This window comes from Neomonachus schauinslandi, chromosome 9 (genome assembly GCF_002201575.2).
Source record: "Neomonachus schauinslandi chromosome 9, ASM220157v2, whole genome shotgun sequence".
In the NCBI taxonomy this organism is placed as follows: Eukaryota; Metazoa; Chordata; class Mammalia; order Carnivora; family Phocidae; genus Neomonachus; species Neomonachus schauinslandi.
This window is the reverse complement of record NC_058411.1, coordinates 62973601-62992126: the sequence shown is the minus strand read 5'-3', so window position 1 is coordinate 62992126 and position 18526 is coordinate 62973601. Positions and strand designations below refer to the sequence as shown.

At 39.7% G+C, this 18526-nt stretch overlaps 1 protein-coding gene across 1 annotated transcript in view; it reads left to right on the top strand.

The window, feature by feature from the left end:
- The window catches only part of AKAP6 (A-kinase anchoring protein 6), a 367046-nt gene that overhangs the window by 125933 nt on the left and 222587 nt on the right, over window positions 1-18526 (top strand). Inside the window, exon 4 of the mRNA XM_021695522.1 lies at window positions 6862-6984. Coding sequence (XP_021551197.1) covers window positions 6862-6984 — 123 coding nt within the window. The remainder of the gene's footprint in view (window positions 1-6861; window positions 6985-18526) is intronic.

The window sequence follows — 18526 nt, the reverse complement described above, 5'->3', positions numbered from 1 at the left end:
TCTGATTCTCTCTTTCCCTCTCCCTCTGCTCCTCCCCTGACTTGCAGGTGCACACACACACTCTCTCTCTCTCAAATAAATGAATAAATAAAATCTTTAAAAAAAATCATTTATCAAGCCCTCATTTTACAGCAGGCTTTAAAACATGTATTTTTCTTGAAATCCTCATGTAAACCCAAGATGGATATTACAGTCCCTATCTTACAGATGAAGAAAATGAGGTTCAGAGACATTAAGTAGCTCATTTGCTTTATGCTCTTAGTAAGAGGTGGATGGAGCCTGGAATCAAATTCAGTTTGTCGAGTTGTAGCAACTGTTCTCTTAATAATATCCATACTGGTTCATGATGGGAATGTTTTTTTTTTTTTTCTCTTTTAATATAACCTCTCCTGCCCCCCACAGTTAATCCTCATTTAAATGTTTTTCAACTTCTAATTTCTGCTAGGGACTTAGATAAATTGTTAAATCTGTAGGCCTTTCATGATTTCATGTGGTGCCAATGAGGCTGTCCGGATTCACGTTCTTAGTCCACTACCTTCTAGCCATATGGTACTGAACGGGTCTCCTCAGCTCTCAGAGCCTCAGTCTTCTCACTTGTAAAACAGGTCACAATACTACCTACCTCACATGAAGTTAGGTATGAAGCTCAAATGATCTATTGTATATAAAATACTTTTAAAAGGTCCTGGCACAGAGTGAGTGCACTTTGAGGATTACGTGTTGTTTCAGCCAGCATTGTTCAGATGAGATCATTCAGTGAATCTTTGAATCTTGGAATACTAAGAAAGGGGAGAACACATTTTAATAAAGGTTTAAAAGATTCAACAGCAGAGGCTGAACAATTTTTCCATAAATATAGTGAACATAGTTCACTTTTTCGATGCCCTTCAGTAGGTCGTGTCTGAAGGCAGCTAATTTGATCTAGATGAGGTCAGACATCATGCTTGATTTCTTTGTCCACTGAGAAATAAGAATCCTTCTGAGGGTGTACACACACACACACACACACACACACTGTAACAACAAAAAGAAATTAGCAGTTGAGGTCCTTGGCTGAACTCCTGAGAACCAAGGGTCATCTTCTCTGTGATTAAACTGAGTCACATTCATCTGTAATTGAGGCACTGCTAGAATTGGCTAATTCCTGCATGTAACTTCTTTACATTTTGGATTGAAATTTTCCATGAATTACAAGTGAAGTTTACAGTGATTTTTGCTTGGAAAAAAAAAAAAAAGTATGTGTTCCTTGTTAAGCATCTGGCCTTGTCAAAGATCTCCTTTCAGAAAAATGAACACAAAATAGTGAAGGGGAAGGACTGAGAGCTTAGAGAATTTTGCCTCAGTGCCAAGTCTGTAGGGCTGGGAAGAATTGTTGCTTCTCTTTCATCTGGGTCTGATGGCATGTCTCTGAGAATACTATTTCTAGAGGTCAGTGTGGTGCACTGAGAGAAACTGACTGTGGGGTGAGATGTGGATTTGGGCCCCAACTCCTCACTCACTTTCTTTGACCCTCAGTTTCCTCATCTGTACAATGACCAGAATCAGCACCATTCCACACACTTGTGACAACATGGCATCTATTTCCTGTTGTAGACGTCCCCATTTACCCTCTTAGAGAAATAGGTTTCGTTTTCAATGTAGTCTGAAAATCATGGAATCCTATACAAAATGATCCCCTAGGCTTTCAACACTGTCAGGCAGAGACCATGTCCCATTTCCTACTGTAATGCTGGCTTCTGGTCCCATCCCTGACACAAGGAAGGCACGCCCTTCTTAGTCCTGCTCCACACGACAGCCTTGCTGGAGGAGGGCAACCTCCAGTTTGTGTTTAACTAAACCAGGTTTGTTGTAGAGAGAAATGGGTGGGAAAATAAAAGAAGTAATGGGCATTCTTAACCTGTCATGAGAGGGTAGCTATTTGCAAGACTCGGGGGTAAATTTTCCTTGTGAATAGAATCTTCAAATATATGTTAACCAGGTGAGGGCTCTAGCAAGTCATTTTTTACAAACCTGAAAGTGTGCATTTGCATGCACTTGGACTGTGCTGCTTAGTCTTTAAAGAGATTGATGCTTTAGAAAGTTTAAAAGTAAGATTTATTTATTTATTTATTTATTTATTTATTTATTTTGATGTAGTGTTCCATAATTCATTGTTTGCATATAACACCCAGTGCTCCATTCAATATGTGCCCTCCTTAATACCCATCACCAGGCTAACCCATCCCCCCACCTCCCTCCCCTCTAGAACTCTGTTTCTCAGAGTCCATAGTCTCTTATGGTTCGTCTCCCCTTCTGATTTCCCCCCTTCATTTTTCCCTTCCTGCTATCTTTTTCTTTTTTTTTTTAAACATGTATTATTTGTTATTAATATTTGTTAATTGTTTGTTATTTGTTATGTAATATTAAAAATGTATTATTTGTTTCAGAGGTACAGATCTGTGAATCAACAGTCTTGCACAATTCACAGCACTCACCATAGCACATACCCTCCCCAATGTCTATCACCCAGCCACCCCATCCCTCCCTCTCCCCACCACTCCAGCAACACTCAGTTTGTTTCCTGAGATTAAGAATTCCTCATATCAGTGAGGTCATATGATACATGTCTTTCTCTGATTGACAAAAGTAAGACTTTTAAAAAGCAAATGATTTGAAAGTGGGAAGTGTGCCCTCAGTGGGTGGTAACAAGGCTGCCTGGGCAGTTCTCTCTCACACGTTGGATGGCCAGGGTTTCTTCTGGGTGTCTAATCCTGTCTTGGCTCCAGTGAAGAGTTTGCAGACTCTCAAAACATGTGTCAGTTATGAATATGTCAAGGACCCATCCCGAAGGATACAATTAAACGGGTGGCCTGGGAGGACAGGGGCCTGTGGACTGAGTCCCACTCAGGGTGCCCCTGGAGAGCTTGGCGGGAGGCAGAGAAGGGTAATGGAAAAAGGGGCGGAAAGGGACAGCCAGAAAACTGGTGATCGAGAAATGACAGGAGAGAGACTAAGCAGGTAAGATACTTCGGCAGGGGTTTGAACAGTGAAGGCTAGAATGCGGTCTTTCAGAGATGTGCAGTTCAGTCTGTAGTGGTGAGTTGAACATGCATAAACTGTGCTTTCATGTAGTGCGATGGCAGGATTGGATTGTGTCATGAAGGAAATCTGAGTTTTATAGTCATCTTGGAATCTCAACGTAAGTAAGTGTAAACTCAAAATACTAGAGAAACAAGTGCAGATGGGTCAAATACTAAAAATAAGAACAAATTTGGATACCGACAGAATTCTGGTGCAGGCAGAATACATTTCACAGAAAAATCCAGGAGAATATTCCAAATCTTTTATTGATTGTCAAAATTTTTCGACTATTAAAATTACTTGAATTGCGTAGGCCAGTGCTGAGACATGCTTTATGTTCTGCTGAGATTTTTGCTGCAGTGATATTTTTCTTTTTATTCCCAACAATGCCCAGCAGTATGCTTTACACAGAGTAGGCACCTAATAAATATTGGTTAAAAAAGTGAATGAGTGCCCAGTATTTGTTATGCTAGGTCTTGACCTGTATCTTAAAATAAATAAAATTTTGTGTTTTTCCCCATTTTCCTATGTTGTTATGTATGTCACCTCATTTTCCTTCATTCACACCACAAGGACTCTTGCAGAGTTTCTAAAAATTAGCATCAAATATTGGTTGTATGCATCTCAGTGTGAGTTCTCCTGCACGTTGTGTGGTTCGGTATATTGAGTGGCACTTAGTTGGTCTTTGTAAGGAGAGTATCTCCTGATATGGGGCTAGTACACTGTCCATGACACAGAACGCTGGAGCCAGTAAACACATAAAGGGACTGGGAAAAGTGGAGAAACAACAGGTGACAAAGGTATCAAGAATTGGATGGACCCCAGTGTCATTTGCCTTTATGATTTCCCTCTATATTTTTGTGGCTACACATGTGAACAGGAGGGGAGGTGGAAAGCTAAGAGCTCCCTAAGAGGGAGGTGTGTTTAGCTTTTTATTATAAGATTACAAGGATTTTCCAGGTTTCTATTGTGATGCATGAAACTTCTTAGCACTGGCAAGAAAAGAGTTGAGAAAAAGTGCAACAAATGAAAATGGGCGAGGTAGGGATATAATTCAGAGGAGACCCAGAGGGAAGCTTTGACTGGACCTCTGTTTCCTCTGTGTCGGACAGCCTTGGTTTTGCTGTCCAGCTAGGCTATGCAGAGAGATCATCCAGAAAGGTTCACCTGGGTCCCATGAGTTTGCCTAATCTGCATCTCATGGATTTCAGCTAACTCTGTGATCATGGTTCCATTAGGAAGGCTGTCACACATTGTTTAATACTGTTTGGCTGAGACTAACCTTTTGTCATGAGGTATCCATGCAATCACATTGTTTTGTTTGCTTGTTTTTTGGAGGAAGAGAAGATAATAAATAGTATATAACTGGTTATATTTCAGACAACATCTTTTACTGTTTGTCTTCTTGGATTTAATCAGTAGTCTCCAAAATAATTTACTTCCTGACTTAATTTTCTCCTCAAACCAATTTACAGATAAAAACCACTGAAGTCCAAATTCAATAGTAAATACTATTTAATAATGTAAAATACCATTTCATCTCACAATTATCAACCATCTAGACTCTGATATTCTGATGAGGTTCTGTAGATGATATTTCTGTAAGTCCATTTGGCCAACAAAGAATATCTTAATTTTTCACTGAATTTAATTATGAGAGAATCAAGAATTAGGACTTCAGTTCTAACACACTCTACCCTTGTTTCTGCTCACAGATTTACTGTACACATCTGTAGGGATCTATGGTAAACCTCGAGTCAGATAAGAATTTCTTAAGTATTCTGAGTCGTGGGCAGTCTTCCAGAAAGAGGGACTTGGGGAGTGATGTTTTAAACAGGTGGGAGGCTTGACTGAAAAAAGTGAAACTGACGTAACATCTGTGTTAAAAGACTCAAGTATTTGGGAGGAAATGAAAAACAAAGCAACTCTCAGATGTATGCAGAAAAGGAGAAAGAGCAGACAAGGAGAAAGAGCAGACAAACCAATACCCTAAATATATGAGAAAGGGCAAAAAGAATTACTTGGCATGGATCCCTAGCATTTAGAACAAAATACAATATGAGAAAATTAGAGAAAAGGGTGATTTGGGAGGATCATCGGAAAAATGCATTTGGTAGGGAACTGTGTCGTGTGAAATTCATGAAACCATCCCTGTTGGATATGTTTTTCACCTCACCTGGAAGAAACACTTCTGAGTGATGACTAAAGGAACCTCAGTGATGTCATTAGCTTGGGGTTGGAGGCTAGGACTTGAGGCATGTTAAACTACCTCCTGGTTCCCAGACAAGCCATTTGCAAATGCATAGGCCTTAGCTTCTAATTAAGATGACCCTAACTTGATATTTCTTATTGGCTTTACCAAAACAACCTGATTAGGGTAGGTTTTCAAAAGGATGGGTGTGATTATCCTCTGATCTTGGCACAATAGGGATAAAGGAGGGAAAGCTTTGGGTAACATTTAGCAGCATGTGAAAATAGAGGATGCTCTACCAGGTGGGATGATTGGCTGAGCTCCACGTGGGTTGGCGACATCCCAGAGTGTGGTGGGACAGTCTGATGGACTCCGTGGGCCTCCATGCCCACATCTCTGCTCTATCTCCCTTGGACAGACAGGAATGTGTTTCTGAGTGTTATTTGTCTGCCTTTCTCTTTACCACCCTTCTCAGTCCCATTTTCTCTTTTTTTAAATAATCATTTTGAGGCCAATCAACTGTGGGGATTAAAGGGTTATAAATCTTAAACTATTATTTAGGAGAAAACTTAGTAACAGAAGCCTAGCTTCTGAGAAGCACGATAAAGAAAATGAATTTTCACCTATTCTCAATTCGGTCTCAGGATATCCTCAGTTAAGCATTAAAAATATTAATCAAAATTGATCAAAAGGCAAATCTGAAGAACAGGTTAAGTGTAATAGGGAAATAGCATCCCAAGCCATTTCAGCGAGTACAAATGTAGAAGCCGGTCCTTGCTCCTTTTGACCTCCAGGTGGTGCTGTTTACCTAGACGTGGAAATCAAGCGCCCAGCCCCATTTCTTTCCTTTAGGTTCATAGCTGGGCTTTCATTTTTTTCAAAACATTTTCCGTTTCTACAGATGTGTTCTTTTAAATGGTCAATAAATTTTTAGAACCACTATTTGAAAAATTGCAAGATTATTGTTATTTGTGCTTCCTAGCCAAGAATATTTCTTTATGTGCGGGACACACCCAGAGTCAGGTGTTTACATTTTTGTTCATTGATCCCACCTGGTCTGCCGTTCCTTGCTTCTAAGAACCCAGGCTCAGCCACAGACAGTTGGGCTGTCAGTAGAACTCATCCAAATCCCTTTAAACACTTATGTGATTTAAAAATAGATTTGTAGTTCAGTTAAGGCAACTCAACTCCATTGGCTTCTGAGTAAAGAACACCATCTTTATGGGAATGCTTTTATCCCCCAAAGCCAGGGAGTGCTCCTCACAGGCCTGACCTGATTTTTTGGTGAGGGGGCACTTGTCAGACACCAGAAATGTTTTGATGATCAGAGGACACCTTTATAAAGACACCCGACAATCCAAATTCTTCAGAAAAAAATGTTCCTAGGGAAAAACTGAGAGGGAGTCATGCACAATGTCTTTCTATTTTGATAGATTTCAGTGTCAGGAACAGTGGAAATTCCATTCCACAGTGTGGAACTAGAATGGGAAGGCAGTGGTATCAATTTTATCCTCCATGAGGTTTGGAATTTTTCAGATTGGCTTTAAAGAAATGATCAACTAACATGCTTTTCTTGTCCTTTTCCCCCCCTTCTCTTTTCTGTCACAAAGGGGTTTGTAAACAAGCTGGATGAATTCATTCAGTGGTTAAATGAAGCCATGGAAACCACTGAGAATTGGACACCCCCTAAAGCAGAGACGGATGGCCTTAAGCTGTACCTGGAGACACACTTGGTAGGCGAGACTGTTACTTTTGCTGTTTGTAATGGAAGTATTTTAAGGCACTGCTTGTTTGTTTATGGGGAATATCAATTTTATTTATCAGAAGTCATTATATGCTAATGAAACCAAGTTTTAATGGGGTAAACTGCAGAAGCTGAAAATTTACAGGCATTTCAAGTAATATACTATGAAATTTAAATCCTTCGTATTTCAAGCTATTTTTTTCAAAACTTTTCCCAGAAAGGTAAGTAATTAACTTAAAAATACCTTAGAAATTTTGCTCGACTCTTGTTCTCTAAAGCTATGATTGAAGGTTTTTCCTCTTCTGAAAGAACAAATAAATGAAAGAGATAATTTTGATGACCATTCTAAGCTTTCTAGAATTCTTGTAAAATTAATGAACCTCTCATTATCAAGAGGGTCTACATTATCTGTTCTACACTGGGTTATTTTAATAAAATATTTAAAATGATGATCTCCATCATTTTTGCTGCTATGTGATTTTTTCAGCATATAATTAATACAACTGTCATTACACTCGTCCCTGTGCACAGGGAAAACCATGGAGGGGAAGCTGAAAATACTTGGATGAATATGCTTCTGAATATGTTAGAAGCAAGAATTATAGACTGGGGGACATTTGATGAACCTCATGAGGTTTTTACTGAATGCTTCAAATGGCCGATATCAATTATGAAGGGGTGGAAACCAAGTAGTGGAGTGTGATAAAGCATGAAGAAAAAGCACGTTGTCATAGGAAATGAAAATTCAGGCTTTAAGGATCTCATCTTTATTCCTTTCACCGATAGCATAAAATTGACAAAGGCAATGAACACGAATCCTTGGGTACCCAACTGTGGGGTTGATTTTCTGCCCCTCTTACACACTCAGAATTTGGATTGAATAAACATTGTGTGGGAGTCCTACATGTGTGCAAATTCACAGGTTTCCTGACGGTTCCCTGTGATGTTAAATGAGAGAATGAGAGAGAGAGAGGGAGAAGACAGGGGAGAAGAGGGGAAGGAGAGCGAGGATGTGTTAGGCTTTTGGTGTTTGCAGTTTGCAGTATGTTTTATATCATTGCAAGTAAAACAGCCTCAAAATCCTATTGCTGCATGAAAATAGTTTTGTGGATGATAAAAGATGACAAAACTATGTGTAAGAGGATGAGTGTATTGCTTCCCTTTTTAGAGACCTGGGTTGATGGTGTGTAAAAATGCCAGTGACCCTAACCACCTCTCTTGTACATGGGTTTTTAAATATTGCCCTTGGTACTCAATTCCCTATTCAGTAAAGCCTTGATTTTTTTTTTTTTAAAGAGGGCATTTCATAATAGGAAGATAAAGATATTCAGTGCTTTATAATGTAAATTGTATTAATTAGAATGTCAACTTTTCACTGGCATTGTTCTGACAGAAATTCTAATCTGTGTTTAAACAGGAGTATATGAACTTTATTTCACATTAAGTGTGCTGTCTTAATTTCTCCTGATTTAATATTTTATGGAAAATACACATTTAGTTTTCGAGGTCCCAGAGGGCATGAGGACATAAAGAGTGCTTTAACTCTAGGTTGTTTGTTGAAAGCCAGGCTAAGAGAGTATGAACCAGGGTCTCGCTTCTCTTTGGGAGTTGAGCAACGAGGCCTCTTTGTAAACAGTTGTACATTCGTCGTTCTCAAGTCCCTGTTACAGAGTTCCTTCTTTAGCATCCCTGTGTTGGCCTCTGCCTCATTCTAGCCCACCCTTATTCACTAGAACTTTCTGTGAGAATGGAATATTCAAGGTTGCACTGTCCAACATGGGAGCCACTCGCCACACGCATCTGCTGAGCACTTGAAATGCAGCTAAAGCAACTGAAGAAATGAATTTTTAATTCTAATTAACTTACATTTAAATGTAAATTGCCACATGTAGTCTGTGACTACTGTATTCTAGCCCTAATAAGTTGCCAAACTCTTTACAGCTGCCCATAATGAATTGCATGTACATAAACCTGCCTCATAGTGACAGTCTCATCCAAAACATGGACCCCACCATCCCCTTTGCTGTGAGTCTCTATGCTACATCCATAGCTAAGAGTCCTTAAAATGTTTATCTCTTAAAGAATAACCTTGTTGTTGCCTACTGATCAACACTTTCTTGAAATGAGTTTTCTCTATTATCATGTTTAATTGTATTGGTTGGAAGAGAGATAACATAGGAACATCTTTATCTCTGCTTTGCAAAGAGTGAGGTACTCTGCTCTCCAGACCTGCTCAGTGAATGTTAAGTTGCAATCACAACTTTGACTTCTGAAATTATGAATAATACTGGCTACCAGTTAGTGAAGACGTAGTGTGCATGGATCAGCAGTGATACTTACTATGGACAATTACTAAGTCACTGCTGAGCTGCATGCAGTGTCTGTTACTCTAGATATAGCCTGTTGTTTAAATGTCTCTCCAACAAACTGAGTTACTCTGTGTCTCTGAGGACAATGTCTACATTGTCCTCTTGATCGATACTGTCATTTATATTTTTTACTGTATTTCCTTACTGTGGTGCTAAGTTAATATTAAGTTATTCTTCTCAAAAGAAGGCAAAAGAATGTCTGCCTTCCCATAAAGAAAGTATACAACTAAGCCCAGAGATTTATATCCTTGAATTGAACTTGCATAAGTCATTACTGCTCCTTACTGAGTGGGCGAGTGGTATGTACAAGATTATCCAGTATGCGGAGATAGCTATATGAGTTTCTTTAAACACCTCTGTAGATTCTATAATTTAACATTAAATCAACAGACATGCGAGCCCCCGACTTCAGTGTCTTCCCTGGTTTAACAACGGGTTAGAAGAGTTGGCATCCTGTTCTTGTAAAGAAAAACAAACATAAAAACAATAACAAAAGTTGTACATTTATATTTTGATACTTAATTCAATTATTTTCCATGACGGTAACCAAGGGTTTTTACCAACACAAATCAATTAAAGCTTCACAATACCTTTATGAGAGATACGAAGGAGCTTTATTTTAACTGTAAGAAATACTGTGGGGCGCCTGGGTGGCTCAGTTGGTTAAGCGACTGCCTTCGGCTCAGGTCATGATCCTGGAGTACCTGGATCAAGTCCCACATCGGGCTCCCTGCTCGGCAGGGAGTCTGCTTCTCCCTCTCACCCTCCCCCCTCTCATATGCTCTCTCTCATTCTCTCTCTCTCAAATAAATAAATAAAATCTTTAAAAAAAAAAAAAGAAATACTGTGAAATTGCGATGATACATCAATGATTTTCCATGATAATTAATCATCTGCTTGCAACCCGGATGCTCCTTTCAAAAATACAATTCCTGTCTTCCTAGAAAATGACATTCTCAGGAAAATGTCATTCTGGAAAGGTATTTTGTGAGTACTGAGCATCCCTCTTCTTCGAAAACCACTTTTAAAACAGTATTGTATACATATATTCTTGGACAGATTCCCTTTTTCCTCACCTCTGTCTACTTTTCTTCTTAAAACAGCTTTATTGGGGTATAACTGGCATACAATAAATTGTATATATTTAAAATATATACATCTACAAGTTTCGACAAATTGGCAAATGCATACACCCATAAAACCATCTTCACAGTCAAGATAGTGAATGTATCCACCACTTCCAAAGGCTTCCTCATGACTCTTTTGTAATTCTTTCCTCCCTTCCCTCCTGGCCTTTCCCTAACCCTTAAGCAGTCACTGATGTGCTTTCTGTTACTATGAAGATTATTTTGTACTTTCTAGAATTTTACATAAATGGAGTCAAACAAAATTTGTCCTCTGTCTCTCTCTCTGTCTTTCATCTCCTCCCACCCCCCGGTTTCTTTCACCTATTTTGATGTTGCGTGTTTCAACTGCTTATTCATTTGGATTGCTGAGTAAGAGTCCATTGTACAGATTTATCACAATTTGTTTATCCTTTCACCTGTTGACGGACATTTAGGTTGTTTCTCTCATCACCTTTCTTAGTGGCTAAAGAAACAGAAGTCACCAAAAGCTACATTTGACTAGATGCATCATAAATAGAAGCATCATAAATAGTTCTGGGCAGACTATTTAGCTGTTTTCCTTTATGAGAATTCATAATATCTTCAGAGTGAGAGTACTTATGAGTAAAGCAGCAGAGCAGGACAGCAACTTCTCCCTCTAGAGATTTCATTCCACATCCATATTTGCTTCTGACAAGATACCTCTGATCTCCCAAGTAGTTTTTATGCATGCCTAACTCACCAAATGGGCGCCACATCATATAAAACCACTTGCAGGAAAACAAACCAGCAGGTTTTTTTTTTTTTTTTTTTTTTTTTTACATCTATAGCCAATCAGATATCTAGTAGGAGAAAGCAAAGTCTAGCTGACTCCAGACAGCTGTGCAAGCGTTGGGAAAAAGAACTAAGCACGGGGGCCTGGCTTAAACTTGGGAGATAAATTTGCATAGGTAGTACCATGTCATATTGGGCAAACATTAACCAGTCACATAGAAATAGCGTTGGAGGAACAATACTCTTAATTCAGTTTGATGAATGAGAAAACATGGGGAGAAATGGTGATGAGGAGTTCATGTATATCAGGCATGATATACTTGTGTAGCACAAGTATGCCAGGCAATTATGTAGGTGCTAGGAATACATGATGAATGCCAGGAAAATGTCATTCTGGAAAGGTATTTTGTGAGTACTGAGCATCCCTCTTCTTCGAAAACCACTTTTAAAACAGTATTGTATACATATATTCTTGGACAGATTCCCTTTTTCCTCACCTCTGTCTACTTTTCTTCTTAAAACAGCTTTATTGGGGTATAACTGGCATACAATTGTGTATGCCAGGCAATTATGTAGGTGCTAGGAATACATGATGAATGCATTTGGCTTCTTTCTTCCAGGGATTTGCAATCTAAGGGAGATGACCATAGATTAAATGTAGTCCCCTATAGAGCCGTACATGATAAATGTAATATAATTTTGAGCAGTAAACTTCTTGTAGGATAAGCCAAGTACTGTTAGGAGCACAGAGAGAAGTTTCATTGGTTCTTCCTGAGAGTAAAGAAGGTTCAAAGAAATAATTGGATATAGACCTCGCAGGCCATATATAATTTTTTGGATAGAGAGGAGAGGAGAGGAGATGGAGATGGGAGGAAATTTTATGGGCAGGTAAGGGAGATGTGGTGAGCCATCCGGTGTGGCTGAGACCAGGTTGGGGTCTTGCAGGTTGGGGCTGATGGTGAAGGAGATTGAATGTCTTTTTAATGGGTTGAACATTTCTCTGGGAACAAAGGGATTCTCTGAGGGTTTGATTTTATTTTAAAACAGGAGAATGACATGAATCCACTGTAAATTCCATTGGGTAGGGTCAGTTTGACATCGATTAACTGGATGAGGTCCATGGCTTAGAGAAAGAATAACTATGAGCATAATGGAAAATGGATTTGAGTATAACATTTGAAAGATATGCTGGTACAGACAGCGTTATCTGTTTTTTAAGATGTGGTTGTTGTTGTTGTTGACGACTCACGAATATATGGATGTTACACAAAATTCTAAAGGTAAATAAAGGAAGGTAATAAAAAGGTAGAAACTCAAAAGTAAGCCTCCTACCTTTGTCCCCCCAGTTACTGATTCTCTTCCTCTGAGTCAACCAGTCTTCCTTGGTTCTTTATATTCTTTCAGAGTTATTCAAGGTATTTGAAAACAAATGCATATGTGTACTTAACTTTGTTCCCTTGTCTTATGTTACCAATAATTCAAAATCAGTAAATGTAGAACTACTTTATCCTTTTGAATGGCTGCACAGTGTTCCATTTATGAATATGCCGTAATTCACTTAACTAGTTCTTTATTGATGAAAACTTAGGTTCTTTGCAGTCTTTTTAAAAATTATGAACAGTGCCTCAGTGAATATCCTTGGGTATTCATCATATTGCATCATTGTAAGTATATCCTTGGAGTAAATACCTTACATGTGAAATTTCTGGGTCAAAGGTTATACACATTTACAATTTTTATGTATTGCCAAATTGTCCTTGATAGCAGTTGTACCAGTTTATACTCAGCAGGGCATGAGAATGCCTCCATCTACACATCCTTGCTATGAAGTATGTTATCACATTGGTGATCTTTGTCCCTTTGATAGTTACAAATAACATCTCGTTGTAGTTTAGTTTGTATTTCTTGTATTTTAAGTAGAGTCGAGTACCTCTTCATATTTTTAGGAGTCATTTGTATTTCTTCTCTGAGAACTGTCTGCTCATATTCTTAGCCTATTTTTTCTGTTGGGTCATTGGCTTTTTGCTTCAAGATTTATGGGAGTTTTGTATATATTAAGGAAATGAGTCCCTGGTCTGTGATGTGAATAGAAAGTATGTTAAGAGGGGGATTCTGTTCCAAAAGAACATGGATATCTCAACAGTTTGAGGAACCCAGGGTTCAACAGACATCAAGGCCTGGCTGATAAGCAGGCAACAGATCTCTGCCTGTGTCAAAAGCATGTTCAGATTCTAGTCTAGAAAGACCAGTGTGTTCCAGGGAGCTTGCTTACCTAGGCATGGGTGGAACAAGCCTAAGATCAGGGAGGTTGTTGTTGAATGCATGGATGAAGTGATGTCTAACCATGAGAAAACTGGAGAGGATGTGGGTCAGGATTAGGTGGAAGGTAGGTAAGAACAGAGGAGAGTGGATAGATTAGCGAGAGGGGGATGGATCAGAGTTCTCTTTTTGATGTTCTCTCTTGAATGGTCAGAAACCTCATTGCCAAGGTCTATTTCATCTTCCCTACTCTCCCCTTAGGCTACTAACCTCTTGGACAATAGCACAGCAAGGCCTGCCACCCCACAACTGACACAGATCTGACCGAGATTTGAATGTATTGAAGAGTGTGAAAATTGGCAGAAAGCTTGTCTGTGTAGAGTGGGACTGAAGCTCTAGGGCCACCTGGGGGTATGTGGAACTAGGGAATGTGAACATCACAAGGAGTATTTACGTGGGAAAGAGGGGGCAGATGTTACAAAAGCTCAGTGACCATGGGGGGCATGTGCTGAAGGTGAAGGAAACTTCATCTTTCATGCAGCTGCTGATATTATGGAACTAGTTAAAGGAAAACATTGTATTCACTGGAAAAAAATTAAAACCACATAAAAGAGGGTAAAAATAAAAGTGAAAAGTCTTACCATCCCTTTGATAACTTGCATAAATAGTTCTCTATCCTTTTGGACCTCTTTATGTAAAAGTGCATACATTTTAAGAATTTTTAAATGTTCAATGACTTGCTTTTTGTATCTAAAGATATCTCAGACATCCTTCTGTCAGTACATGAAGATCTACTACCCATTTTACTTTTAGCAGCTCCTTAATATTTTATTGTGTGGATGCACCACAATTTATGTAATCATTCCCATGATGATGGCCATTTAAGCCACGTCCTTATTTATGCTTTTGCGAATAATACTGCAGTGACCATTCAGGTGTTTTTTTGTTGTTGTTGTTGTTTTTAACATTAGTTGAAAGTCTCCTCCTTGTCTCATTAGTGTCTGTTGTTAGCAGCAGCTCAGGGCCCCCAGGTAATGAAAGTCCATCATACTCTAGGGACAGCTTTTGCTACAGGTCTGGAAAAGTTAGTAGGGTCCATGTTTATGTGTGCACAGAGGTTGAGTATGTGTTTATAGGGGTAGCTTTTAAAGCCCACCTTCTAGAACTTCGTTGTTCTTTTTTGGATTGGTACCTGCAATTTGAGGGGGCTACCACAAGGTGGCAGAGAAGCACCTAAATCCTGCAGACAGTTCTCATAATCTTGGTACCCTTGAAGGGTTTGAAAATTTTTCCTTAATGTGTCATTACCCTAAGTACTTATAAAGATAGACTGGATTAAACTGGTAATGTTCCTGGCTAACAAAATCGCCATACAGATACTTTCATGCATTTATCATCTATATTCTTAGAACTTTGTGTTATATCGTATTTTTTATTAAATAGCTTTCATTTGTTTCATTAAAAAACAAAACAATATACTTCTCACAGAGTTTTTAGCCATATACGAAAATTTTCCCAAATACGCTCAGCTGGTTTTCTTTTGCTTGCCCTCCTATCTCCACCTCTGCTCCATTTTTCATTGCTTAAAGTTAAGAGATGATGGGCTTTCCTTTTTTCCGCTTCCCGGCGGCGCCCACCTCTCCCCGGCTACCTTTCTCTGCTGAGATGATAGGCAGCCCTGGACCAAGAAGGCAGAGCTTCACAAGACCAGCGGCTGCCACGGGACTGCAGCGACTGTATCGCTCAGCTAATGGGAGGCAGTCGGTTAGACTTCAAAAGCCTGAGCTGTGTGAGTTTGGCCGCCACTTCCCTCAGCCATGCTGAGCAGGGCTGGTGGCCTCGTAGGAGCTTTGAAGTTCCATTTGCTTGTTCCCCTTGATTCCCATCAGCTTCAGGTGAATAGCTGAGAGTTTCATAGGGAGCAGCATTACTTCTCTTTGGGGGATTTAAAATACTCAACTCCCAGACTTGAGTTACTTCCTCTGGTGGCTGGGGAATGGAAAGCTCTGCGGGGCCTTCATCAGCATGCAAGCATTTTGATGTTGATGTATGGGGACGGGAGGCTCGTTTTGGCCATGTAGAAGTCCTGGACCCTGTTCCTTGGCTCCTGGAACTAATTCTGTACATCTAGGAGACAAATAGTATTGTCTTCGGTTTTCAGTTTAAAAGGATTCCTGAACCGTTCAAAGCACCTGGGAATATACTTTTGGCCTGACTCAGTTTGAGGACGTGAGCCATGACACCCAGCAGTTCTCATCATTGTTTGAAAATTGAAAATTGCTAAACATTTCACCAATTTATTATTTTGTTTATTGCTGTTTGGGGGATGGAATGGTTGTTTTAAATTAGGGTACCAGGGAAACACTGCATTTATTAAGCACTTCCTACTTAGGGCAGTGATAGGCTAAGTGCTGAAGAGAATGTTTGCAGACTGGCTTTGTACCATGAAACTTCCAGCACAGGCTGCAGGAGCCTGTATGGACAGAAGCCAGTGCGTGACCTAACTCACCTGAGCCAGGGTGCTGTCACTTCCCGCCTCTCTTCCTGTGTAGACCCATGTGCGGATCTGACTTACCTACTGTGTCACATGGAATTTTGGAATCTTGAAGCAGTTCACTCAATATAAGTGGTATTAAGGTAAGAGTTTCAGGCTTGAAACAGATCTGACACAGAAAAGTGCCTGTTAAAGCTACTGACGATTGTTGTGAAGATCAAATAAACACGTTGTAGGTGAGGATACTTGGTTCATTTGGGGGGGAATCGTGAGCATTTTCCGGGGAGACCTGAGAAGAATATGTGGTTTGAGAAGCTCAGGTGTCCCTAGAGAGGTTGGATTTCTGCCTATCCACGCAGACTGTCACCTACTTGAGGGGATGGCTTGTGGGTCTCTTTGTTGTCTCCTCTGACACCAAGCTTTGCAAGTGCATAATAGGTACTAAAAATAGCTGCTAGATGAATGAATGAGCATTTGTAGGAGCAACCATCACAGGCAGCAAATTATAACTAGTATCGTAAACCAGCAAACCATAACTGGGAATGTCTGCGAGTTAAATTATTTCCTCTACTATTTCCAAACCAAAATGGACTCTGGTCACAGAGCTTTCTGGGTATTGTCTGGTGTATTTGTGACAAGAGAAATGCCTGTTGAGGGAAAAAATTGGAATATTTTCGCCTGTTTTCAGGATGTAATTCATTCCCTTTGGCAGAAAACCCAAGGAAAATAAAAGTGTTAACTCTGATATTAGAAAGGTTTCCAAAAAAATTCCACAGGTTAATGTTGCTCTTTCAAAATACGAAGACGATATGACTAGACAGGATGTTAATGATTTGACATTACAAAATTTATTAAATTTATTTTTAAAGCAGTTTGGTTCCCCCCTCTCAAATGCGCGAAGCATGTGGGAGTTGGAATAGATCTGCCCCAGGCTGCCAAACAAATTTTTAATGGAAGTGAGTCCTTCAGGGATTCTCCTAAATCCACATAATATTCTTAAGTCTTGGTGTTTGCACTGGGACCTGTATATTAGCAGATGTACATGTGAATAATATACTTCTATCCGTCCATCACCTCGGTGACTCCACATCTGGAGGGGCTGCTGCGCATCAATTATTCCACTGCAGGGGGCAGAGTGATATTTGGGCCAGCATTGACCTCTTTTTCAATCAGAGCCTCAGAGCAGTGTGTTCTGGAAGTCAAATGGTCCCTTTAGACAGAACCTCTGTTTGAAAATCCGTTTGGCCTAATGTGGCCATGCTGGGAAGTCAATGTGATTACCTGTGCTAGGTGTGGAGGTGGCATCCAGAAAAGCAAGTGAAAATGTGGTTACTAAGAGGCACTGTCAGCATTTAGGGTCTCTCCCATGTATCTAATTCTTGCATGAAGTATTAGCAAGTCAATCAGGAAAGAATGTCAACCACAGTAAAATACATTTGCCTTCCACACACAGGAAAAATGCAACTGTTTATTTGAAAGAAATTGTGATTTGTTTGAAGAGCGAAACTCACCTTCAAATGCTTGGAGATGTTTTTATTATCTGAGGTTTCAGGAAGAAAGTCTCCTTAGGAGGAACGAGGATTTTTTTGTCTTTATATCTTGGTGCCCGCCGCTGCCGCCTTCTTCTTCTCCTTCTCCTTCTCCTCCTCCTGCTTCTGCTTCTGCTTCTCCTTCTGCTTCTCCTTCTCCTTCTTCTTCTTCTTCTTTAAGGAAAACAAAGTTTTTATAATGCTTCTCTTTTTGATCATAAACTTGGAATTTGTTTCTCAAGAGTACATAGTGCTTTTAAATTTTTTAAGCTTCTGATATTATACCTGGAGGTGTGTTGCATGTTGTCATAACTGATAAATTAGTGACAAATGTAGCCACTTCATTTTGTTTGGGGATATATACAATTGTGGTGGTGGCTGACCATTTATTTAATTATGTGGTAAGTACCATATGATGAGAGGGTAAAGTTAAATTGATGATTTGGGCTATCTCGGCCAGAGTACAGTTTACATGGCAATTACACTGGGATCATCTAAGTGTAATTGGCAAGTAATTTTGTAAGTGAAGGAACATGACAGCTCATTTACATGGTGTTCACTGAGTAAAATTTGGGGAATTTATCAACCACTTTCAAGTGAAGAGTGACTGCACCAACATCTCCCAAAGTGCCATGTGCAGTCTGAAAGCTACATGGAAGGTTTTTGGTATGAATCTTTATTTGTTCCCTGCACATTTGTTAGGCATGTTCTGTGTGCCAGGCACTGTGGATTCAAAAATGAGTGAGAAGGAACTCAAGGAGCTCATGGCTAGGAAGCACACACATCACCAGTTAGTTATCCAACATGGTAGCAAGTAATGGTTTGAGCTCTGCACAGGTACTGGGGATACTTAGGAAAATGTGCAAACCGGGAGGATAGAAGAAAGTCAGGGAAAACTTGCTAGAGAGATTGACCCCTGAGATGAATCTTAAAGAATGAGCAGGGGTTAGTCAGGGGAAGGGGAGGACTGTCCATACCAGTCCTTACCAGAGGTACCAGC